The following is a 26,266-nucleotide window of genomic DNA, read 5'->3' on the forward strand; positions in this document are numbered from 1 at the left end:
AACATATACATAATTTATTTATTGATATGATCTTCATACTTAAAAATTTTTATTTTACTAATTTAATATTTTGTTTTAAGTCAAAAGGTATATTTCATCTTTATCAAATTAAAAAAAAAAAAATTTATTTTTTACGCTGACATATATGTACACTAATATTTAGTTAATAATATTATGGATTGCTAAATTTTCTATTCTATAGAAAATATTATTGTTATCAACTTAATATGTTTACTAATTATTTTAAATTCTAAAAGAAAAATAGTCTATTTAAAAACGAAAGTATCTTCGTGTTTTATTAAAGCCAATATCTAATTATATAAAGTAAAATTTACAAAATTATAAAAGATAAATATTTTTTTGAAACAAAATGTTATTAAAGAAAATGTTATAAAATATTATATTTATGGTATTTTGGTATAAAACCAAATAAATCAGAAACTGGCGGTATATAAACCGAACCAAGCCAAAGTAAATATGGTTTTAATATGGTAGCTATTTTTTATAAACTGAAATACCGAAAAAACCGAAGAAACCGAACCGACATCCAAATTGGACACCCCTATATAGATTAGCAGAAGCAACATTTGATTTTTTTTTTTAAGATGTAAAGAATATACAACATAAGAAAACCATTTTACTGGTCTCTCCATCAGCGGCCGAATACTGCTTCCAAAGTTTTATGACTTTCACCCTAATCTTCCATAAAAACTTCTTTGGCTTCAAGTTAGAGATGAAATTCATGCCGCTCCTTTTCTTTGGTAGTTGTAATACCATAGATATTAGCGCTCGGTGAAGGAAAGAAAGAATGGCCGCCACCTTCCTTCCTTTTTCCATATGGATTCTTGGAAAATGTATCATTGGGTTAAGAAGAAACAAACAGAACTAGAAAAGGCAGCTGAGCATATATTGGAATATAAGAGAAACAGTAACAGTAAGTGATTTGTTAAAAAGGATATTGGATCCTCATGCCAACTGAACCAGAGCTTGGAATGACAGCGCCTTGCAAATTATGGTGAACGTTTGTGGCACTATTCACATCCTGACAAAAATCATAACAGAACCGTTTAGCAATATGCTGTAGAATGTTTTCCAAGTGCTTATACACACAGATAGCTAACTAACCTCGAATTCAATAAAGCAAACAGTATGCCTTTCTTGTCTCAGAATTTTCATTTGCTTGAAACCAGGCTGCCTGCAAGATGAAAGTACAGTTGAGCAGAGGATTCTTGAGTGCAAAGTGATAAAGAAAAGCAAAGATCTCAAGAAAGAAATGGACTGAAGGAGTGCCATCAAAGCAAACAGATACTCACGCGCTCAACAGGCTCCTCAATTCTTCTTCGTTTATATTCTCTCCGAGATTCCCAATAAAAAGGGTATTGCAAGGAGGGTTATCCTTAACATTCTGCAATAAAAACGATCGAAAACAGTATGAGATATAAGACAACCAAACATGGGCTAGGAAACCTCAAAATGGGTACAGTATTTATCAAACAATCAGAAGCTATAGCAAGCTCAGAGCAGTTCACAACGTATCTAGATTTAGAAACAGCTAATGCCACATGGATTCCACGTAGAAAGTAGCAAAACTATATAAATAATATGATGAAAGAAGAGCAACTTCACCTGGACAGGAACATAAGAACTAGGAGCTGCTATAGGTGCAGACGGAGGCATTGGTACAGGGGGAGCATGGTAACCTCCATAGGGATCATATGGTGGAGCTGCGGGTGACAAATACCTGAATCAAATTGTATTTGTTGTCAAATAAACAACTAAACAGAAAACAATATACCAAAATAAAGCGTCTTCCCAGGTTTTACATAACATCTCAAATTAATTATATATATGAAGAAGAATAAAATGCCTCACCCATGAGGTGGACCCCAAACTTGAGGTGGTGGAGGGTGGAAGGGGGACGGACTATAAACAGAGTGTGTGCAGTCACCACCACCAGTTCTTAGACGCTTACTTTGATCATATGCATTTGAATCCCCAACGATTCCTAATAGAATAGCAAAATAGGGTTCAAGGTGAAACATGAGAGTATACAAAATCCTCATATAAATGCACAAAACAGTATCAAACAAGCTTCAGCAACATGACCCCTGCTTGAGATAATAAAAGTTTAAGCTAACCTCTTTTAACAAAGAGGTTCTTCTTGGCCATCTCTGCATGTAACACAGACTTGGACTCCGCATCAAAGACCAGATGCTACATGCCAAAATCAACATACATCATAATCAATTAAAAAGGGTAAGGATTAGATCATTAGAGTGAACAAGTAAAACAGACCTGAAGGGCATCTCTGGCAGCCAATGCAAACTGTGCAGTGGAGAAGAGAGCAAAACCCATGGGCTTCTCTCCCTTGAAGTTCACCTGGGAAGCCTCGTAACCTGGCAACCATCTTAAGAGGTTCAGAAGCTCTCTCTCTTTCACATCATCCGGAAGACCCGCGATGAAGATTGTCCGGAGCTGAACACAACAGATTCAAACTCGTGTAAGAATATATATATCCCAAATCAAATCAATCGATAAAACAACTACTACATAAACCACGTCCATCATATTCATAAATTGAAATAAATAACAGCACGCGAATTGAAGAAAAATCTCAACTTGAAACAAGATCAAGAAAGCTGGTCTTAACAACATCAAGAAAGCTTGTCTTAACAACATGTCACAAAAACTACCAAAACAAAGATAGAAAGAGAGAGTTGTGACCTCGTCATAAGGAGGACGATCAGCTAAACCAGGGGGAGGAGGGGGATGTGGTGGAGGAGCTGATGATACTGCGGACGGAGGAGGCGGAGCTCCTGTAGGCGGCCACTGCTGGTGGTAAGGGTGGATTCCTGCGTGGACACTCTTAGAGGGAGAGAAACTCTGCTGCTATTATATTATTATAGAAAGCGCTTTTGGTCTAAATAAAAATTCCAGACTTAGACCCATATACATATATAGATAAGGTGAGAGGATATGCAACCCTAATATTAAAAGGTATTCTTCTTATTCCTCCCACCTCTTTCTTCTGTTTCTTTCTTCTCTTCTTTCTTCTCTTCTTTCTTTCTTCGATCTCTCTCTATGGAAACAGCAAACACAGGCATTTTTTGGTATGTGGATGATTGTCCAATACCAGAAGGTCTCAGTGCTTTGAAGGTGTCACAGAACATGAGATTGGCTCTATCAAAGTTGAATTATAGTGGTAAGGTGTTTATCCATGCTTATGGCGATTCTCAAAAAATCTTGGAAGACCTAAACCACCCATCAGGTGATTCTCTTCTTTTTCTTTCTTTTATTATACTAGGGATGTGCAAAGCACTTTCTTCTTCTTTTTTATCACTGATCTAGATCCACTTTATTTAGGAGACAAAACTCTAGACTTTGGCAAAGCATCCATCAGTACTACTAAGCCAGCACTGATTGTCAAAGATACACCCGGTAATTTTGATTACCTTGGTACCGCATCCATTTATTCTCCAGATGATGAATCAACACCTCTACTTATGCTCCATCACTCATCAGGTGAATATTTCAACTTTCGGTTTTGATTGTTTAGGGCTGTTACTGTTAAGACTTTTAAAATAATGGCTTTAGAAAATATTTGGATGTTGCCTTTGTGGCTGTGAATATTTCAACTCTCCTTAGTACGTACAGAACCTCGTCAACATATATGTTGACTTGATCGATGCTTTCAAGCCATTGCCTTGTCACTACTGGCTTTAGTAAATTTAAGGCTTTGATTGTTTAGGGCTGTTACTTACTGTTAAGACTTTTAAAATAATGGCTTTGGAAAATATTTAGTTGTTGTTTTTGTGGCTGTGAGTAAAAAAACCATGAATTCAAGCTTTTAGAAACAGCAAAGGAACTTGAGAAGTTGGACTTTGAGTAATTTTAGGAAAGCAAAACTTTGATTGGTAAATTTATTGGCTTTAGAAACTTTATATTATTATTGTAAAGCTTTCAAAGTCTCGAAAGTCTAATCCCCAATCAAAGTCTAATTGTAATCTTGATCTCCTTCTTTTCTTTTTTTTCTTTATCTCGCAGGAGATAAAGATGGGATGCTTGGGAGGATTTTAATGGACTTTATGATATGGGCAATTGATAATCCTGCACCAGCAAATATTATACTAGTCTTGGGAAGCAACATGTCAAGACGTCAGGAGGAGTTCGAAAATGCTCTTATCGAAGTCAATATGCTACGTTACAACATCCATTTTGCGTATCCTCAAAACGCAACATGGTTACATGCCCCTCTCTTCCTTCTGTTCATATCAAATGGCTTTGGGAAAGTCTATCAAGTGGAGGTAACCCTGAGGAGGAGGAGGAGGAAGAGGAGGAAGAGGAGGAGGAAGAGGATTAGTTTATTTAGTCTTGTTTGAGTGTAATATCTCAGTTTACTCAGCCTTGTCTTTTTATATGTGATGAAATGATGAAACTGCCAACTTGCTTGAAAAACCCGTCTTCGTCCATTATAATCATTCTACCATCTCCAAGCTAATAAAACCCACATAAGTTTAGCAGGTATATAACAAACTATGTCTTTCTCAACATATCACATAAAACAAACAGTACAAGAGTTTGCGTTAAAGCCCGAGATATCAATCAAGCCTTTCGGGAATAAATCATAAAGGTTTTGAGACTACTAACTAACTAACTCATTGAAAGCAAACTCACAATAGCAAACTACTAGAAAATCAATGCTTATTATCTTCTTCATCCATTCGTAGAATCTCAACTGAGATCAACACCTTTTGCTATTGCTTCCCAATTGGTGTCAAACTTTCAAATAATCAAATCATTGGAAAGAGCACAAAAGATTGATCCCAATACAGGATAAAATATCAGACAGATATAACAACACCCCTTACAAGGGTCTTTTAAATTTAAAGAGGAGATGGGGAGTATGCGTACCTCTAAGAAGCGAGCTTCTTGTTGGAGCCTATTGAGTTCGGCATGGACCCTGTGTTTGCGTCTAGTGTCAACAACCAGCCCCGAAAGCTGACCCGATGAATTGGAGCTACCCACTTCCATTCAACTAACCCAGCATTTTTACTACGGGTTGGATCCAAAAATTACTAAAGATTGAGAAACAATCAGATCTCGAGAATTCAACCAATGGAATAAAGAGGAAAGAAAGAAAATTCAACAACGCTGGGAGACACTTCCAATCGTACGTAGCGCGATTAACAAACATTTTAAAAACTGTTGATCAGAACACAATCAGATCACAAACATTTCCGTTAACATACACTTTTTTTTTTTTGAAACACAACATACGTGTCTCATTACAATATTGAAAAACACAGCTAAGAGAACCTACACTCTACCCCTTTACTCTACCCTCCACGAGTTTGAACCATTGAACAGGTTTATCCGATGCTGATTTGAGTTCTGAGCGAACATTTTTCTTCTCGTTGTAGGCTAACAACACGTAGAATCCCAGTCTCTTTGCTTCGCGGATGACAGCCAGGAAATCGATATCTCCAGTCATCAGCAAAATGTTTCCTGGCTCGTTGTACTTCTCGAGGTGTCGTTCCATTCTTGTTCTCATCTCCACAATCAGTCTTTTGTCAGATGTGTCTTCCTCATTACCTGGAAAACAAAAATCAAATTTTTAACACTAATATTCATAAACCACCCAAAAAATTTAAAACAATCAAAACATTAAACATACCTCTTTTCTTCTCGTCAATAATTTGCACTGATGATAAGGAGGCCAAGTGTGTAGCTCCCCTTAAAAAATATCTATCACCAACTCCAACAATTTGCAAAGCGCCCACAAATCCCAAAATTTCAAGACCTTTTTTGATGTTTGGTATGACTGTTTTATGGTGCGCTAATGTTGTGAATGATTCAGGTACGGGACAGTTTTCAAAGTCCCAAATCCCTATTGTTCTTCTTCTTTTGTAATCAAAGGGATGCTTAATAAAAAAATAAAAAAAATATATATATATATCAGTGTATAAAAGTTAAATATAATTTTAATAATTTAAGAAAACGTTTTTTATTCTTACTGTGAAGTCAATGTATTCAAAATCTGGAGACAAGATCCGATTAATACTGGCTTTGATACTTGAATCTGAACCAAAAAAAAAAAAATTTAAGAAAACAAAAAAAGAGAGAGAAAACAGATAATAGGGTAGTAAAAAACGCTTACATGTTGTTTCTGTCTTTGGAAGTTTTTTGGTTGAATCCTGAAGGTAGTCCTTTGCCGTAGATTGAGCTGTTATCACCTCCTCAGACTTACTTTGGCCGGTAGGAAAACATATCAAGTCTCTGACACGGGGTATTTTTAGTAAATGTTCTTCTGAAAAAAGTTCATCTGAAGAACCTTTACCTGAAAAAGCTTTACCAGCTTGTATTATCAAAGCTCTCTCACTCTCTCTTGAAGATAGGTGAGCAGAATAGAGCAACTTTATCAGCTCTGAAACAGATCCAGAAGATGAAGAAGAAGAAGACATGAAAGAAGATGTTGGAACAAAGAAAGAAATGAACTGAAAAAGAGATCGCAAGCAGACTCGTGAGTTGATTTACAAAGAAGAGGACTCGCAGAGAAAGAAACGAGAGAGAGAGAGAGAGAAACCAGCGGAAAATAAAAAAATGAAATCTGGAAAAGCACGGAAAACGCATGTTAATTGTCTATGAAAATCCTCCTCAGACGAGGGTCCCAACCTGTTTTCAATATAGAACGTTAGCTTAGCTGGAATCCAATATAGGCCATACTTACTAGTCTCAATCCGCGTCTGTGATTTGTCTCTTTCTATTCTTACTGATTTATAAATGATTTTTAAGGTTAAAACCATCAGACTGAATATTTAATAAAAAAATTTCCTAGACTAATTTTATTTAACAAATTAAATTCTAAGAGATCATAATTACTATTACTATCGATTTTTAGTTTAGAAATTTTACATTAAATAAACCTTATCATTCAAATTTTTAAAAATTAAAAAAATTCAAAAATTTATAGTATTATCTAAAAATTAGTAACTTAAATTTTCAAAATTAACATTTTTAACTTTTTTTGTAAATATATGAGTTTGATGGATTTTTAACATTAACATTATATAAGTATAAATTAAAAATGTAAAAACTCAAAAAATATAATAGAAATTATCTAAAGATATACTAGTAATAAAATTACTAAAAGATTAAAAATGTAAAAAAAAATATATAATAAAAATTATATCTTTTTTTAATAAAAATTATATCTTATCTAATAAAAATGTTTTTTTTAAAAAAAAAAAAAAAATCTAATAAAAATGTAATAGTAAAATTTTAGATAATTTTTATTATATTTTATGGGGTTTTACATTTTTAATTGATACATATATAATGTTGATGTTAAAACACACATCAAACTCATATATTTACAAAATAATTTAAAAATGCTAATTTTGAAAATTTAAATTACTAATTTTTAAGTAATATTATAAAATTTTGAACTTTTTTTATTTTTTTTTAATTTTAATGGCCAAGCCTCTTAACTATGTTTATATAATGTAAAAATCTCTAAACTAAAAATTTACCGGCGGTGATATTGCTAAATAGTAAATACTAGTTATCAACTTTTCCTTTTTCGCCGTAGTTGAACTTCAAAACAAAATTAGAAAGCAGAGTATTATTATACTACTGTTATAAAAGAACTGGAATTTATTTGTATCGCAGGAATTTAAATAAGGGCGAAATTTTATACCCGTAGAAAGAAATAACACTGATACAGAGAGAGAATAGAAGAGAAGTGTTTTTGAGGTGTGTTCTTACAAATGATCGAAATCAATCATATATATAGAAAATAAATTTACTGTGCAAATAGTGCAGCGGGACCCACATCTTTAATTATTTCAACATTTTCGGTGGCCGCTGCTTTTGACTTTCGTAACACTCCCCCTTGGGGGCCGGTGTCACTATCCGCTCTCGCTTAACGTCTTTGTTGCCTCGTTAAAAATCTTTCCAAGAAAACCCAATGGGAAAAACCATAGTAAGGTAAAAAGAGTACAACTACGTAAGCTCCCCCTCAAATAAGCAGTCATAGATCCTTCTGATGACGCATCCCAATGTTATGGATGTGTTTTCTGAATACCGAGGTAGGGAGTGATTTTGTGAAGAGGCCAGCTGCATTGTCGCATGATCGAACATATCTTACTTCAATCTCTTTATTCTTCTCGAGCTCTTGAGTGTATGAGAAGAACTTAGGAGGTATATGTTTGGTTCTATCGCTTTTGATATATCCTTCCTTCGTTTGAGCAACACATGCCGCGTTATCTTCATATAGAATAGTTGGCTCCGTATTTTCGTCAATCCCACTGCTTGAACAGATGTGTCGGCTTATTGATCTTAGCCATACACATTCTCTACTTGCTTCATGGAGTGCAATGATCTCAGCGTGATTTGAAGAAGTAGCAACAAGTGTCTGCTTCTGAGAACGCCAAGATATGGCGGTGCCTCCAATTGTAAAAACATATCCTGTCTGGGATCGAGCTTTGTGTGGATCTGACAAATAACCTGCATCTGCAAAACCAATCATTTGACCTTTTGAACTTTTAGGATAAAACAAGCCTAAATCAGTTGTTCCTTGAAGGTAACGAAAGACATGTTTAATTCCATTCCAATGTCTTCGCGTAGGAGACGAACTGAATCTCGCTAAAAGATTAATGGCAAAAGATATGTCAGGTCGAGTACAATTTGCAAGATACATAAGAGCTCCAATTGCACTTAAGTATGGAGTTTCAGGACCAAGTATTTCTTCATTTTCCTCAGATGGTCGAAACGGATCATTTTCAACATTAAGTGATCTAACGACCATCGGGGTGCTAAGAGGAGTTGCTTTATCCATGTTAAAGCGTTTCAATACTCGTTTGGTATATGTAGACTGGTGTACAAATATACCCTTTCGAGAATGCTCAATTTGTAATCCTAGACAATATTTTGTCTGCCCGAGATCTTTCATCTCAAATTCTCCTTTCAGATAGTTTGATGCCTTTTGGATTTCGTTTTGAGTTCCAATAATATTAAGATCATCAACGTACACCGCGATTATTACAAATCCGAATGTTGTTTTCTTTATGAAAACACAAGGACATATAGGATCATTTGTGTATCCTTCTTTTGTTAAGTGTTCGCTGAGACGATTATACCACATTCGTCCAGATTGTTTTAACCCATATAATGATCTTTGCAATTTTATTGCACATAACTCTTTAGGTTTGGAACTTAACATTTCTGGCATTTTAAATCCATCTGGGATTCTCATATAGATATCAGTATCTAATGATCCATATAAATATGCCGTAACGACATCCATGAGACGCATTTCTAAATTTTCATTGGCCGCTAGGCTCATCAGGAATCTAAATGTGATTGCGTCCATAACAGGAGAATAAGTTTCCTCATAATCAATTCCTGGCCTTTGAGAGAAACCTTGGGCTACGAGACGAGCTTTGTATCTTGTAATCTCGTTTTTCTCATTTCTTTTTCGGACAAACACCCATTTGTACCCAACAGGTTTTACATCTTTGGGTGTGAGCACAATAGGTCCGAATACATTTCGTTTGTTAAGCGAATCTAATTCGACTTGAATTGCATCTTTCCATTTTATCCAGTCATGTCTCTTTTGACATTCATATACAGACTTTGGTTCTGGATCTTCGTTTTCTTCATTTATTTCCTTTGCTAAAAGGTATGAGAAAACGTCATCAATATCATCCATCTCATTTCGTTTCCATATCTTTCCATTATGGATGTAATTGATAGAAATCTCGTGATTTCCATCAGATTCATGATGCTCTATATTGTCGTTCGATTCACAATTCGCTTCTTCCAAAATATTTTCCGCTATTTTGGGAGTATCATGCTTTTCACATTCCTTACGTTTTCTAGGAAGTTTATCCTTTGAACCAATAGGTCTACCGCGCTTTAAACGTGTTCCTGATTCACGTGTATCAACTGCCGTTCCACCATTTTGTGGTATTTCAATACGAGCAGGAGTATTTGCAGCGGGTATATGTGATTTAGTTACCATTTTGGTATCAGCAAATGCATCTGGTAGCTGATTTGCTATATTTTGTAAATGCATGATACGTCGAACTTCTAGTTCTGACTGTTTCGTAGGAGGATCAAGGTGTAATAACGATGGTACACTCCATTTGATCTCTTTTCCTACTTGTTTATTGTCTCCCCCTAGAGTTGGGAATTCTTTCTCATTGAAATGACAATCGGCAAATCGTGCCGTAAACACATCACCAGTTTGTGGTTCTAGGTATCTTATTATTGATGGAGAATCATAGCCAATATATATTCCCAACCGTCTTTGCGGTCCCATCTTTGTACGTTGTGGTGGTGCTATTGGAATATAAACCGCACAACCAAAGATTTTTAGATGAGAGATATTTGGTTCTTTTCCAAATGCTAACTGTAATGGGGAATATCTATGGTATGCACTTGGTCTTATCCGAATTAGTGCTTCTGCATGCAAAATAGCATGTCCCCATACAGAGGTTGGGAGTTTTGATCTCATGATCAATGGCCTTGCAATTAGTTGCAGCCGTTTAATTAATGATTCTGCCAAACCATTTTGTGTATGAACATGAGCAACAGAATGCTCTACTTCAATCCCTGATACCATACAATAATCATTAAAAGCTTGGGATGTGAATTCACCAGCGTTATCTAATCTAACTCTTTTAATTGGATAATCTGAGAACTGTGCTCTTAATTTGATTATCTGAGTTAGAAATCTCGCAAATGCCATATTTCGAGATGATAACAAACAAACATGTGACCATCTACTCGATGCATCGATTAATACCATAAAGTAGTAGAATGGTCCACACGGTGGATGTATTGGTCCACAAATATCACCTTGGATTCTTTCCAAAAACTTTGGTGATTCTTTGTCAACTTTGGTTGGTGATGGTCTTATGATTAATTTCCCAAGAGCACACGCATCACATGTCATTTTATTACTTTGGTATATATCTTGGGTTTTTATTGAATGACCATGTGAGCTTTCAATGATTTTTCGCATCATTGTAGTGCCTGGATGACCAAGGCGATCATGCCATAATGTAACATCTTCTGGATTTCTTTTTATCACAAGATGTGATTCTATAGCATCAATATAAGTGTGATGCAATCCAGAAGGAAGTTCTGGAAATTTTTCCAGTACAAGGCCTTTGCCTGATTTTTCAGAAGTTATATACAAATACTTCTTTCCATTCTCAGTTGCAGACTGAGTGTTATACCCTTGACGGTATATATCTTTGAAACTCAACAAATTTCTCTTAGAATTTGGAGAATATAAGGCATTATCTATGGAAAACTTTGTTCCATTAGGCAACATAAAGTTCGCCTTGCCAATTCCTTCGATCAGGTCTGTAGGACCTGATATTGTGTTTATAGTCATTTTTACTGACTTTAAAGTAGAGAAATATCTCTTATCCTTCAGTATAGTGTGCGTTGTGCCACTATCTGGTATGCAAACTTCTCTACCAATTTGTTTAGTTGTTGTTCCATTTGCTTTCTTATCCATTTCTGTAACACACAGTTAATATTAATAAAGAAAAAAAAACTTTCATAAGTAAACATATTATTCATCAATAACAAGTACACAATAATTATACATTAGATATTTTGAAATACAACATTATTTTGAAAGTGAAATACATAATATTTTATGGCATCACTAGGCATTATTAAGCTTGATCAGTACAAGCACTTCAAATATTTTGATGAGTGGCCTCGTCGAAATCTCCCATAAAGTCAGAGGATTCGAGGTATGTCGATGTTGTACCCACAAGGTGTTCATTGAGATTTACTTCCTTTGCCTTGCCTTTAATAGATTCTTGGTACAATTGGCATAGATGCCGAGGAGTTCGACATACTTGAGACCAGTGTCCCTTCGATCCACATCTGTAACAGACGTTCTCATTTTTATGAGTAGGGTTTTCTTGGGTTTCTTTCCCTTTTACCCGATCAGATCGATTCCATGTGTTGGATCCCCTTCCTCTTGGGTTGTTACTCCTTTCATGGTTGCGGTTAAATCGATAACCACGACCACGACCAAAACCACGATTGTGACCACGGCCACGACCACGCCCACGATAGGAATAATTTCCTTTTTCCGGATTTTTTATATCCGTTGCATTTACCTCAGGAAATGCTTTGGTTCCCGTGGGTCGGGCATTGTGGTTTTTAATGAGGAGTTCATTATTTCTCTCCGCTATCATAAGCGCCACAACGAGTTCAGAGAACCTCGTATACCCACAATTTCTATATTGTTCTTGTAGAACATAATGATTTTTGTGGAACGTTTGGTAAGTTTTCTCGAGCATTTCTGCTTCCGAGACAGGCTTACCGCAATAATCTAATTGCGCCGCTATTCTCAATATAGCGGAATTGTACGTTTCCACTTTTTCAAAATCTTGAAATCGTAGATTTTTCCACTCATCAAGTGCATGGGGGAGAGTAATTTTTCTTTGGTTATCAAACCTCTCCTTCAGAGCTTTCCAAAGATCTAAGGGATCTTTGGTTCTCGCATAATCATGCGTAAGATTTTCATCTAGATGCCTTCTCAGAAATATCACGGCCTTAGCCTTTTCATGAGAGGTTGATATATTGCCATCTTTTATTGTTCCGAGTATTTCCTCGGAATCTAGATGAAGCTCCATGTTTGTAACCCATGCCGTGTAGTTTGTCCCAGTTACTTCCAATGCCGGAAACTGAAGTTTCTCGATTTTTGCCATTTGTATTTCTAAAGAACATAAATAAAAATTATTAGAATATTATTCATATTAAAAGGAACCGTTTACATTAATCATGCAAGCAATTACAAGGAGAAGCGATGTAAAGAAAATTAAACCGATATTCATCTTAAATTCACTCGGAGTAAATTCTCCAACGAATAAACCATAAATAGAAACACAAATAAAAATGACACATAAAAACAAAAGTGCGCGAATCATCTTTCTTGAAATAAAAAATCGGAGGAGAGCGATTTGAAATTTTTGAGAGAAGATGAAATATTTTGGATGATGAAATGGAGTGAAAATGAGTTGTATTTATAGATGAAAAACACTGTTCATAACCGTTGGAGAAAGGGGAAATTTTTGAAAAAAATTTCTTTGTGACCGTTGGGGTTAAATCGAGTGCACCAAAAATTAGTCTGAAAATATCGTATTAAACGGTCAATCAAATCTATAAAATTTCATAAAAGTAAAAAATTATGACAATAAAATATTTATGTTATGACAACAAATCATGCGACGGCTCAGCCGATCAATGCAGAGTAATAAATAAATTATACGGCGGCTCGGCCGACCAATTAATAATAAACAGAATATAAGGCGGCTCAGCCGACCAATAAATAATAAACATGATATAAGGCGGCTCGGCCGACCAATAAATAATAAACATGATATAAGGCGGCTCGGCCGACCAATAAATAAATTAAATTACTAGTAAATAATATAGGCGGTATTTCGGCCATTATAACATGATATAAATAATAGTAGAGGCGGTATACCGACCATTATAACAGGGTATAAATGATACAAAAAAATTTTACCGAATCGCAGAGTGATCGTGCTGATAACGTGTTATAAAAGAACTGGAATTTATTTGTATCGCAGGAATTTAAATAAGGGCGAAATTTTATACCCGTAGAAAGAAATAACACTGATACAGAGAGAGAATTGAAGAGAAGTGTTTTTAAGGTGTGTTCTTACAAATGATCGAAATCAATCATATATATTGAAAATAAATTTACTGTCCAAATAGTGCAGCAGGACACACATCTTTAATTATTTCAACATTTTCGGTGGCCGCTGTTTTGACTTTCATAACAACTACATCAATGATACACATTAATCGTTATTGTTGGCATGTCGTCATCCGATATTGTTTGTCAAGCTACTTTTTTCTAATAATTTAATTACTAGTTATCAACTTTCCCTTTTCAGCCATAGTTGAACTTGAAAACCAAATGAGAAAGCCGAGTAGTATTAATACTACAGTAAAATGATACACATTAATCGTTATTGTTTGCATGTCGTCATCCGATATTGTTTGTCGGTTAATTATTTCATTAACATGGAAATATACGTTGTAGTTTTTTTTTTTTTTTTTTTTTTTTTTTTTTGTAGACTAGGATGGGTTCGGGCCTTCGGCCTTAATCCCACCCCAGGCCCGGCGCCAGCCTGCGCCTGTACCGGTTAGGGCCCTGGGCACGCCTCCCCGCCTGCGAATCGAACAGCTGACCTCCCAAGGTTGAGGGGCAGGTACCACTGGACTATCGAGTCCGGGTAATATACGTTGTAGTTGATGCTCACTTGTCATTGATTATTACTGATCTTGAAGAAACAAATAAATGAAATATTTTCAAAACGCAACCGCTAATTAATAAACTAACTAGACCAAAATTTCACCATTAGAGTCCAGCTAATAGATCTTGTTCCCCTCCAGTTTTGGCCAATACATCCAACAAGTCCATTTCACTATCGAAAACCATCTCATTACCAACGGAGTCTAAGTGCTGAAAATCTTTGTGCATCTCATCAAAACCAGCCACTTCAAGATTCTGACGTGTTGTTTTCTTCATCTCCGAAGTTTATGAAAGAGAAAGAATCTTTAATGTATATTTGTATGCTTTTAACACGTAAAATAATATTTTCTTAAAACTAAAATACTAGTATGTTTATACATTATGTTAATTAGATTTTTTTTCCGCGCTACGCGCGGATTTTGTCCTTTAAATTTATGTTTAAGTAAATTTTATACATTTTAGAATATTTACTTTTGTAAACTTATAAAAATATTTTTCTTAAGTATGTGCGACTGAAAAAAGTTGAAATATTATAATATGCATTTTGTCTTTCAAGCAACTTTAAAATTTAGAAAATAGTATTCTAAAATCGGATCTAAACAAAACGAATTTTCTAAAATAACTTTCAAAAGATATATTTAGGCATTCAGAAATATAGTTTCTTAAAAAGTGTCTAACTACCTCATACAGATTATTTGAATATAAAATATGTTTATTAACATTGCTGTACCTGATATGCGAAATATACCCAGCTGACTTTTAATTTTGTATAGATAATTAACTAAAATATTGGTTGTTTTTAAGAAATGTGCTTATGGTTCAATTTTTGGTACATTTCTTGCCTATTTGATCTAATAAAAAAGGATTAAAACCTACTTTAGATATATATATATATATACAGTAAAAATTCTATAAATTAATAATATTGGTATTTTGGTATTTATTAATTTATAGAGTTATTAATTTATAAAAAGTTTCCGTTTTAGATTTTTCTATTTTAAGATATTTTTTTATTAAATTAAAAATATTTAATTTAGTGTATATAAATTAATAAGCTTTTTGAAATTTGAAATTTATATTAGTTTTATTATATTATTGGTATATATAAAATATGTCTCATAGAACGCGGTTTTAGATTTAATTTTACTAAACTTCGTCCAAATATATTAAGTGTTAAGAAATATAAAGATAATTCAATTACGAATGTAAAACAAACAATATAATGGTTGGTTTATACTTATAGAAAATGTATATAAAATGTATGTACAAAAGTTTCTTATTTATAGGGAATTATGATATTTTTTATTCATTCTGGTGGAAACACAAACCTATGTACTTTTAAATTCTTAAACAATTGATAGAGAAGAACGATGGTTCTTTTCGGTATGATTTTCTTGATGCTTTTCTTTTTAGTTGTAGGTGAAATGTTTTGCTTCAGCTCTTGTATGTAAGTTCACGATTATGTTTTTTTTTGTGTTGTCAAAGTAAAATATAAAATCGTGTAGTTGATGATGAAACCAGTAACAGTTTCTTTGTAAATTTGTATCAGTTTATTATAATGCATTACTTTAAAAATATGTGTTTATTTTTCTTTAATATATTTTAAGATAATGCTTGTGATGTCACAACTTTATTTTCCGACTACATATTCTTTGGACTGCGATATTTAATTGTCCCATAGAGATTACTTAACCACTTGAGCTACAATATACTTTTATATAAAACGGGATGGTGGTTTGAAATAAGTTTCTGTTTTTAATTGAGTAATCAGGTTGCTTTGAGCAACAGTTTACACTGCAAGTCCCATTTTTGTTGCGTCTTTGAACACAAGTCAGTCACCGAGGTCCATCTCTACCGGTAGATAATAATTGTTGCTCTTGCCTTTGGAACAGGTTTATCTACCTGAGCTAGTTCTGTAATTGGAGAGGCTGTTATTACCGTTACCAACTTCGGATTCATGAAATCTGATACCGGAATATGGTATGGCTCCAACAGCCATCTGCAGTTCTCCAAACATATTATTGTTATCTCTCTGCTGCGAATAAGTCGTAGGATTCATTTGCAGTCCTCCGAACATATCATTGTTGTCTCGCTGCTATGAATAAGTCGTATGATTCACTTGTGCCATCAGATTAGGTTGGGAAGCTGCCGGAAAACCAGAGAAGTAACCCTTGTTGTGAAACGGAGAACTCTTGTCATATCATTGTCCTCCTGTGAATCCTGTCTGAAATTCATAAAGATCAGAGAACTGAGTTACTACCGGTGGTTGCATCGGTTGGTAGCTGTTGTTGCTTGCTAAAGAAGTAACCCCTTGGCTTGACGAAGGAAACAACGAAGAACCTACTGGAAAGCTCTGCAACGTTGGCGATGAAGACAGCTGTATCGCAAAGTTATCATCTTTCTTTGTTTCGGATCTGTTTTTGATGGTGTTGGCTTCTCTCGTCTTCTTTTGTCTCTGTCTTAGCTTTGGAGCTTCAATGGCCAAAACAACACTCTTCTTCTCATTCATGGCTGTCGCATTCTCGATCTCAGTTTGCGCAACAATACCTTGTTCATGACCGCTCCTGAGAAACATATCCAACGTTCCAACATCATAATCAAGTTGTTGAGCTTGATCTCCACCGTTCTGCACAACCTCTGAACCCTTCTCTTTAGTTTTGATCATCTCCTGACATATCTCGCCCTGTTTCCTCTGTTTTTCACTCTCCTTCTCCTCTTGTCCCGCAGCAACCGCTCTCTTCTTCGGAGGTGGTCGAGACACAACATGTTGATCCGATGGTCCATTCAATTCAGTGTTCATCCAAATCATTAAGCTCTCTCTAGAAGCTGTAAGATCATCAAGCAACGTCTTCATAAACATTCCAACTTCATCCGTCTCCATTACCGTTTCCTCTTTCTTCGTATTCTCCTCTGCACAAACAGTTTTCGGTTTACTCTCATCTTTCTTGCTCTTTCTCTTCCGGGTTTTCACAGGTTGCTCCGTAGACACTGTTTTTGTTCCATTGTCTAGCTGATGAGAGTCAAGAACAGGATCTGTGTTATGAATAATCGGTTCGTGAGTTGAATATGAATCTGGATCGTCGCTTGATGAATCATCATCAAAGTTGTTCTCTTGCTTCTGAAATCTCATTTCTCACTAAACCTTGGCTCATCTCCCATTCTTATAAGATTCACTTTGTCTCAAATCTTACAGATTTCAACTGCAAGACAAAAATAACACCAGCATGTTGTAGTGTATCGAAAAGGATCATATCACTACAAGAAAACATCGGTATTCTGACGGACATTCCGACGGAAAATGAAATCCTCGGAATTTCCGAGGAAATTCCGAGGAAACCCAAAATTTGGGTTTCTTCGGAATTTCCTCGGAATATACCGACGAAATTCCGAGGAAACATCAATCCGTCGGAATATTCCGAGGAAATTCCGACGAACTAGTGATCGATCGATGCGTTTTTGGACATATACCCATCGATCGATCACATTGTTACGCTTTGGTCCATCTTAATGATCGATCGATGCGTTTTTGGACATAAATAGATCGATCGATCCGTTTATAAAAAAACATTCGAGATTTTGAAACCCCAAACACTAGTTCCTCAGAATTTCCTCGGAATATTCCGAGGAAATTCCGAGGAACACTTGATATCCTTGATCGATCGATGGGATAATCTCATCGATCGATCACATTGTTACGCTTTGGTCCATCTTAGTGATCGATCGATGCGTTTTTGGACATAAATATATCGATCGATCCGTTTATAAAAAACATTCGAGATTTTGAAACCCCAAATACTAGTTCCTCAGAATTTCCTCGGAATATTCCGACGGAATTCTGAGGAAGAAAAGGGTTTCCTCGGAATTTCCTCGGAATATTCCGAGGAAATTCCGAGGAAATAGGGTTTTTAAACCGAAAACAACGTTTTGCGGTTTGAATAACACCTATATAACTCTTATTAAGTGTCTTACGTTCATTATGAAGTCAAAAATTTGTTCATTACCCTATAATAAACACTTTTCCGATTGTATGAACGAAATCCCCACAACATAAGAGAAACACTTAAACACTTATACACTTTAATGAACGGTAAAGGGAATACTTACAATTCGTTTTGAAATTTGTTATTTCATGGTTTATGCTCATCTATACAAAGAATCCTCAATGGTATGCATTACAATTGTATAAGAAATGAAATACGGCAAAAAAAAATTGATGTTTTGAAACCCCAAACACTAGTTCCTCGGTATTTCCTCGGAATATTCCGAGGAAATTCCGAGGAACAATATAAATTAATAGAAATACATGCACAGGATATTCTTTTTCCTCGAATTAATGAAAATATTCCGAGGAAATTCCGACGGATATTTAAGTGGCCGTCGGAATTTCCTCGGAATATTTTCATTTAACCGGGCAAACAAGCCGCCAAATATTTCGCGAAAATTGAAATTGAAAATACTGAGGGAATTCCGACGGAAAATATCCGTCAGACCCAAGGTTTTATAAACTCGAACCGCATCTTCTTCCCCATTTCTCTCTTCTTCCCCATTTCTCTCTTCTTCCTCTCCGGCGATCTCTCTCTCCTTCCGGCGTTCTCCACCTTCTCTCGCGACGATCTCTCCGGCGAATCCTTTCCATTCCTTTACAAATCATGTAAGGACCTTATCCCACTCTCTTAGGTCCTATTTGTTAGGTTTTTAAATAGATTTGATGATTTTAGAAGTTTTTTGATAGATTTTTGTTAGGGTGATTGGGTAGGATTGTGATTTGTTGTGTAATAGGTTTAGAATTGTGATTTGGTTGTGTTGAATTGATTTAGAACTTTTTTTATAAATTGTTTATTATTTTTGTATTTACAAAACGTTTATATAAATTCGATTTTACAAAACGTTTTTGTATATAAATTCGATTTTTGGATTTATAAAAGATGATTTCATATTTATAAAAATATTTATATTTATTAAAACTAATTTTGTATTTATAAAACATTTTTTTGATTTATAAACACTATTTTTTTATTTTTGTATTTATAAAAACTATTTTTAAATATACAAAACGTTCTTTGTATATAAATTCGTTTTTTGGATTTATAAAAGATGATTTCATATTTTAAAATTAATTTTGTATTTATAAAACATTTTTTGATTTATAAACATTATTTTATTATTTTTTGTATTTATAAATACTATTTTGTATTTATAAAAAGATGATTTCATATCTATAAAAATATTTATATTTATTAAAACTAATTTTGTATTTATAAAACATTTTTTTTATTTATAAACACTATTTTATTATTTTTTGTATTTATAAAAACTATTTTGTATTTATAAAAAGATGATTTCATATTTATAAAAATATTTATATTTATTAAAACTAATTTTGTATTTATAAAACATTTTTTTATTTATAAAAACTATTTTATTATTTTTTGTATTTTAAATATGTTTTCTATTTCAATTTTAATTTTATATTTTTGAATTTCAATTTAAAAAAATAAATTTATAATTTTTTTTTTGAATTTTGGAAATATTCCGAGGAAGTGTATCCCTCGGAATATTCCGACGACATATTCCTCGGAATATTCTGAGGAATTTCCGACGAAAAAAGTCCTCGGAATATTCCGAGGAAATTCATTTCCTCGGAATTCCGTCGGAAATTTCCGAGGGATTTCCGAGGAAAGATGAATTTCCGAGGAGTTATTTCCGAGGACTTTTTTCGTCGGTATGTCGTCGGAATAGCGTTATTCCGACGACATACCGACGATTTTTTCCCTCAGTATGCCGCTATTTTCTTGTAGTGTATATATACATAAGAGTGGTAGAAAACTTCACGAAACATGATAAACACAAAGACTAATATATCAAACGCAGTTTTTTTCCGTCTTTGCAAGCATCTAAAGATTGAGAAGATCAGAATCAGATCCTCCAGCGGATTGAGAAGATAAATATTAAAGAAAACGAAAAGAGAGATTGCAAAATAATAAATTGACATAAAATGATTCTTTTTGTTATTTGTGATGACATGGATATTTTTTTTGTTATTTGTGATGAGATGGCAATTTGATAGGTTGGGAATTTTTTGCTGAGGTGGCATAGCTTAGAGAGCTTCATATTCCTCCTTTTAGTATAGTATAGATTTCATTTGTCAAGCATTATTTTCAGTTCATCGTGTCAGATTTTGAATAAGATTTTAAAATTTTAGGTATTTGAATTTTTTTGGTATTTGTTTGGAGTTTCAAATATTTTTCGTGTTTTGGATATTTTTCAGATTTTTTATATATTTCGAATTCTTTAGGATCTTAAATACCCGAACAGATGTGGACTCATTACGTCCATATCAGGTCCAACAACCTTTTGATATAGATTTTTAACGTTATTGTACAAAAATATAGTTGATGAAATATTTTTCTGAGTAAATGTATCATAAGAAATAATATTAAGATCTGTTAAAAATATTTAAAATATTGTATGTTTAGAATGATTAATGTACAGAAAAATAATAAATAGTTATACATAACTCCAACAACTTTTTTATATTAGATTTTTTAAAACTCTTTCTCTTTTAATAGTATTGATTCGTTTTAAGTGAAAAGTATATAAAAGTATAATATCTAAACAAATAATTTTCAAAATCTTGAATAATCAATTATGATATCGTGAAGTCGGGTTAGCTTTAATAGAACCAATGAATTTCTTCATTTTTGTGAAGGTAATATGAATATTCAGAAAAATTATTTTTAAATATGAAAATATTATCAAACTATAGACGGTTGAAAGTTTAGTATATGATATGAGATTTTAGTTGGAAAGTTTATATATGATATGATTACTTTATTATAAACAAAAGAGAAAGTTAGAATGTACACATATATGTCTTGTAATTTATCTTGCTTTAAATCATATATTATATGATAAAAGTGATAATATAAAACATTAGTTTCAATGCTTTTACGGTTAAAAATAAAAATGATAAATATAGTAATAGTAATGATTAGGATTTAAGAGTGAGATTTAAATAAATAAAAGAATTGACTAAATTATTGTTAGAGAAATATATAACAACATATTGTTAGTATAAATTTAAGGTAAGACTAAAAAATAATGAGTTAAATGAAATGGTCCAAACAACTTTTATAGGTAGATTTTTTTTAGACTCCTTCTCTTTTAATAGTATTGATATTGATCTGTTATTAATAAGCTAATGAAAAATATATGTAATATTCATTTAAGAGAAATATGAAAATTCGTTTGGTAGTTACAACTTATTTCCATAGTTATTTAACTAGAATTAAAATTTAGTGGCAAAACTGAATTTAGGAGAAACCAAGGAGACCTCAAAAGTTACTGTTCATTTTCCCAATTCAATCCATCGTCTTATTTTTCATCGGTATGCAATCAATTTAATTATTGTATTAACAAATATGTTTGGAAAAAGATTGTATAGAGCCCATTGGACACAAAATACTCAAAAGATTCTGCAATTGTAGAGCATAAATTAGATAGAAAGAGGGAAAAAAAAAAGAAATGGAAAAAAGGAAGCTAGAGAGAAATCCAACGGCTGAGAATATATCCCCAGAGATCAACGGCGGAGAATCTAACCCCAATTATCTTATCTCCATCGCCGCTATGAAAACCTAAGTTTCGATAAAAACTTTATTTTTGTGTTCAGCAACCAAGCAAGATGTTTCCCTTCGCCCGTAAGATGTCGCCATAAAAATTACTTTTTTTTTCTTTTGTCCAAGAAACACAGTAACACCTTCGGTTGATTGTTTTCGTTTTGCAGGTGCACCGACAGTCGTGTTGTGGGACACTTTTGATTGCCCCATCATCCCCGATGATGATTTCACTGAAGTTTTTCTGATCACTAAATCGGCTCTTGAAGAAAAGGGTATTATTACTGGTGTTTATGGTAGCGTCGAATTCAGGGCTTTCGTTGGCGACATGGACGAGTGTCCGGGATTTCCTGTTTTTTGGATAGACAAAGGTGAATTTATCTTTGGCCCTCTTTCTTTCTTCTTGTTTCTGTGTGTATCTATTGATTACATTTATTATATGCAACAGCTAAGGGCAAAGATGATAGACTTTGGAGCATCATTACATTCTTACTTGCTCAGGCGAATTATTATTCATCAAGTACAACATTCTTGAATTTGTTGCTAGTCGTGGGAGATATATCTGAGCACGAGGAGTTTCAGCGGACTATTCGCTTATTAAATTCCAGAAGAAAATTCAATGTTCTTCTAGCACAGCCTCCTCCTCAAAATGCAAGCTCATCATCAGGAGAGGAGCTTTTTGACAAAGACTGGCTCTGCTCCCGTCTTGCAGCTGGAGAACAACTTATAAACAAGTTGGGCATAGGGAAAACCTTTGAACCACCTTTGAAACATATTCCTTCTCATCAGGTTGCTCTTACTTCTCACCAGGTTGCTCTTCCTTCTCACCAGGTTGCTACTAAGTTGTCATTTGCAAAGCCATTATGCCTTAGTAAACATATGGGTAAGAATAAGATCTCTTGCCTGTCTTTATTATTATTATTTTTGCTGATTTTTGAATGGAATGGATCATTTTCTCTCGCAGCCGAGAGAGCAAGAACATGTGTCTTCTGGGACACTGTGGCTTACCCACTCCCTGCTGGTCTCCATTCCGATGATGTTTTGCAAAACATTGAAGATGCTCTTTCTGAAAGGGGTTATTGTGGCCGTGTCTCAGTCACGGCTTTTCTCGATGATCACCCCTCCCCACCAGGCTTTACTGGATGTAACGTCTCTTACCTAAAAGATGGTGAGCTCTCTCTCGTTTTTTTTCTTTCTCTAATTAATTTACTATTTTTGTTTGATCTTAGTTTTACATAAAGGGGCTGTTTGTTTCACCATTTGCCATCTCCATCCAAATGATTCATTTGTATGATCTATTCAAATGACCCATTCAGATTTTTGTGATTGTTTGTTTGTCCATCCACATAGCTCATCTAGATGAATCATCTAAATGGATCTTATGTTTGTTTTTTTATTTTCATTTCCATTCAAATGAGTTTAGTAAAGAAATTACAAAAATATCCTTGTGTTGATTTAATTATATGTTTAATATTAATTTTAACTATATTACATTTAATTATTTAGTTTAGTATATTTACATTAGAATTATTTCAAAATTAACGAGTTTTCTTTTTGCGGTTTGGGCGGGAAAACAAGTTTTTTCGGTTTTAGCGAGAAAACACATTTTTTATGTTTTGGTGGAAAACAAGATTTTTCGGTTCTGGCGGAAAAACGATATTTTTCGATTTTGGCGGGAAAATACAAATTTTTGGTTTTGGCGAGAAAACAAGTTTTTGCGGTTTTGGCGGGAAAACACGTTTTTGGCGAGAAAACACATTTTTGCGGTTTTGGAGGGAACCACGTTTTTGCGATTTTGGCGGAAAAACGCATTTTTGCGATTTTGGCGGGAAAACGCGTTTTTGCGATTTTGGCAGGAAAACACGTTTTTGCGGTTTTGTCGGGAAAACACGTTTTTGGCGGGAAAACACGTTTTTGCGCTTTTGGAGGAAAACACATTTTTGCGATTTTGGCGGGAAACATGCTTTTGCGGTTTTGGTGGGAAACCACGATTTTGCGGTTTTGGCGGGAAACCGCGTTTTTGCGGTTTTGTCGGGAAAACGCGATTTGCGGTTTTGGCGGGAAAACGCGTTTTTACGGTTTTGGCGGGAAAACGCGTTTTGCGGTTTTGGCGGGAAAACGAGATTTTTCGGTTTTGGCGGAAAAATACAAATTTTCGGTTTTGGCAAGAAAACACGTTTTTTGGTTTTGGCGGGAAAACACATTTTTTAGTTTTGGCGGAAAACACTTTTTTGTAATTTTGGCGGGAAAACACGGTTTGCGACTTTGGCGGGAAAACGTGTTTTTTTTTGTGTTTTGACGGAAAAATGTATTTTGGGGTGTTGGCGTGAAAACATTTTTTTTGTGATTTTGGCATGAAAACTTGTTTTCGGTTTTTGCGGAAAAACACGTTTTTGCAATTTTGACGGGAAAACATTTTTTTGCAATTTTAGCGGGAAAATGCGTTTTGGGGTTTTGGCGTGAAAAAGTAGTTTTTAGCACGTGAAAAAGTAGTTTTTAGCACGGGAAAAAATGTTTTTATAGTTTTGTCAGTTTTCGTTTGTGACAAAAATGATATTATGTTTAGGTTTGTAATTTATGAATTACATTAGGGGTATAATAGACATTATACCATTTTGAATGAACCATCTCCATTCAAATGATCTAAATTGGTTCACAGCTGAATGAACTTTAAAATAAAGCCTAAATTTCCAAAAGTCATCCGGATGATCCATCTGAATGAGTTGCACTTTTAGTGCCTAAACAAACAAAACTCTCATCTTCATCCGGATGGTCCATCCAGATGGAGAAACAAACAGGCCCATAATGTATGCATGGTCTCAGGAGAGAGAGATGCGCGACATTGGCAGATTGCACTGCACTTGCTTGCTGCTGCTCGTCGCACTAGGATTGAGCCATTAAATCATATGCTACTCATGGGAGACATCTCAGGACACATTGAGCTCTTAAGGACTATCTACCTGTTAAATTTGAGATTTTCCTACAATGTTATCTTAACACAGCCTCCTCGTGAAAACGCATCATCAGGAGAGCCACTTGGTAAGGACTGGCTCTGCTCAAGCCTCTCAGCTGGAGACAAACTTCTCAGCCAAATCGAACAAAAATTAATCATGAGCACAATTGTAAAACCTTTGACTCCTTGGCAGGTACTTGCTCTTGCTGTTTGTAATCATGATTGCTTGCTTTTGTTGTTGTACATCCTGTCATCTCCCTCCGATCTATATGCCTCAGGAGCGATACAAAGCTGCAACCACGGTCGTGTTCTGGGACCTTGTGGATTGCCCAGTACCTGTTGGTCGCACTGCTGTTTTGGCTTCACAGATCATTAGATCGGCCTTTGAAAAAATGAGTTATCGTGGCACTGTTACCATCCATGCTTTTGGCGAAGTGAGTAATCTGGATCCGCTTGTTTCAGAACTAAGAGATGTGGAGTGTCATGATGAAAACACACCCACACCCTCAGGTGTATTCCTTGAAGATACGAATCCATCCGGAATCGTGTTTCATCACACACCCACAGGTGAATTCCTTAAGCTCTCTTACCACTCTCACTCTTTCTCTCTTTTTCACTTATATGTCTTCTTTATCTGCGTTTTATGTGTATATGTATTGTTTCAGCACATAAAGACGCTAGACGTGAGATGATGCGTGATGAATTACGCGTCTGGGCACTTGGTAATGATGCTCCAGCAAATGTGATGGCTATCTTACGAGACACCTCTGATGACAAGATCTTTGCCGGTTATCTTAACGTATTGAGATCGATAAATTATAACGTTGTCATAGCACAGCCTCAGAACGCGTTAGGCCAGCTTTTCGATATGGAATGGCTTTGCGCAAGACTTGGAGACAGATTTCTCCCTCGAACGAGAAATTTAGCCTCCTATGATAGATACCGATTTCGTTAGGTTTTTCATGCAGAATGTCTCTCAAGACTTGAAGAAGTTCGACCTTCTACTTACCCTCCAAATTAATCTTTTTGTTTGTTCGGCTTGTTTTCTAAAGTGTTTTATTTGGTTAGCAAAAAAAAAACTCGTTGTGTAATACTCCCTGTTCGGAACTACGCGTTAGTCGAACGGCAATCCCGGACCTAGCGCATTCTTGGGGTCTAGTTTTTATATATTTTAATTATATAATAACATATATATTAAATACATGAAGTGCTACCTACGAGATCACGTGGTCTAGTGGTTTGTTTTCATACTTACCGTATCAAAGTTCGCGGGTTCGAGCTCAGTTAGGTTCATTTACATTCGATTTTTAATATTTTTGTTTAATGAGTACGAAATGACAATTTTACCCTTATCTTTAACCTTTTTCTACGATTTACAGA

General features: G+C 34.6%; 4 protein-coding genes across 6 annotated transcripts; 1 reads left to right on the forward strand and 3 right to left on the reverse strand.

Moving 5' to 3' along the window:
- Positions 1-386: 386 nt before the first annotated feature.
- Positions 387-3,285, reverse strand: LOC125580232 (U1 small nuclear ribonucleoprotein A-like). The gene is made up of 10 exons (XM_048744457.1): positions 3,020-3,285; positions 2,725-2,852; positions 2,296-2,475; positions 2,139-2,214; positions 1,873-2,005; positions 1,627-1,741; positions 1,314-1,405; positions 1,126-1,195; positions 960-1,042; positions 387-854 (listed from the first exon to the last, which is right to left on the reverse strand). The coding sequence occupies exons 1-10, from the start codon at positions 3,168-3,170 to the stop codon at positions 728-730; spliced, it is 1,155 nt and encodes a 384-aa protein (XP_048600414.1). The 5' UTR covers positions 3,171-3,285; the 3' UTR covers positions 387-727.
- Positions 3,286-5,098: 1,813 nt separating this feature from the next.
- Positions 5,099-6,636, reverse strand: LOC106391332. The gene is made up of 4 exons (XM_048744458.1): positions 6,158-6,636; positions 6,015-6,079; positions 5,675-5,921; positions 5,099-5,592 (listed from the first exon to the last, which is right to left on the reverse strand). The coding sequence occupies exons 1-4, from the start codon at positions 6,459-6,461 to the stop codon at positions 5,324-5,326; spliced, it is 885 nt and encodes a 294-aa protein (XP_048600415.1). The 5' UTR covers positions 6,462-6,636; the 3' UTR covers positions 5,099-5,323.
- Positions 6,637-15,985: 9,349 nt separating this feature from the next.
- Positions 15,986-17,536, reverse strand: LOC125575335. Of its 2 annotated transcripts, none has more exons than XM_048744459.1 (2): positions 16,407-17,536; positions 15,986-16,346 (listed from the first exon to the last, which is right to left on the reverse strand). In XM_048744459.1, exon 1 carries the CDS (start codon positions 17,448-17,450, stop codon positions 16,521-16,523), a length of 930 nt encoding a protein of 309 aa, XP_048600416.1. In that variant the 5' UTR covers positions 17,451-17,536; the 3' UTR covers positions 15,986-16,346; positions 16,407-16,520. The 2 variants fall into 2 exon arrangements, with proteins under 2 accessions (XP_048600416.1, XP_048600419.1); XM_048744462.1 differs by having other exon boundaries at positions 15,986-16,340; positions 16,401-17,536.
- A 4,310-nt stretch (positions 17,537-21,846) lies between these two features.
- Positions 21,847-26,087, forward strand: LOC106373824. 2 transcript variants are annotated; one of them, XM_048744463.1, is made up of 7 exons: positions 21,847-22,017; positions 22,104-22,304; positions 22,382-22,816; positions 22,898-23,101; positions 24,757-25,079; positions 25,165-25,453; positions 25,552-26,087. In XM_048744463.1, the coding sequence occupies exons 1-7, from the start codon at positions 22,002-22,004 to the stop codon at positions 25,839-25,841; spliced, it is 1,758 nt and encodes a 585-aa protein (XP_048600420.1). In that variant the 5' UTR covers positions 21,847-22,001; the 3' UTR covers positions 25,842-26,087. The 2 variants fall into 2 exon arrangements, with proteins under 2 accessions (XP_048600420.1, XP_048600421.1); XM_048744464.1 differs by having other exon boundaries at positions 24,961-25,079.
- Positions 26,088-26,266: the final 179 nt, after the last annotated feature.

This window comes from Brassica napus, chromosome C1 (assembly GCF_020379485.1).
Source record: "Brassica napus cultivar Da-Ae chromosome C1, Da-Ae, whole genome shotgun sequence".
Lineage (NCBI taxonomy): Eukaryota > Viridiplantae > Streptophyta > Magnoliopsida > Brassicales > Brassicaceae > Brassica > Brassica napus.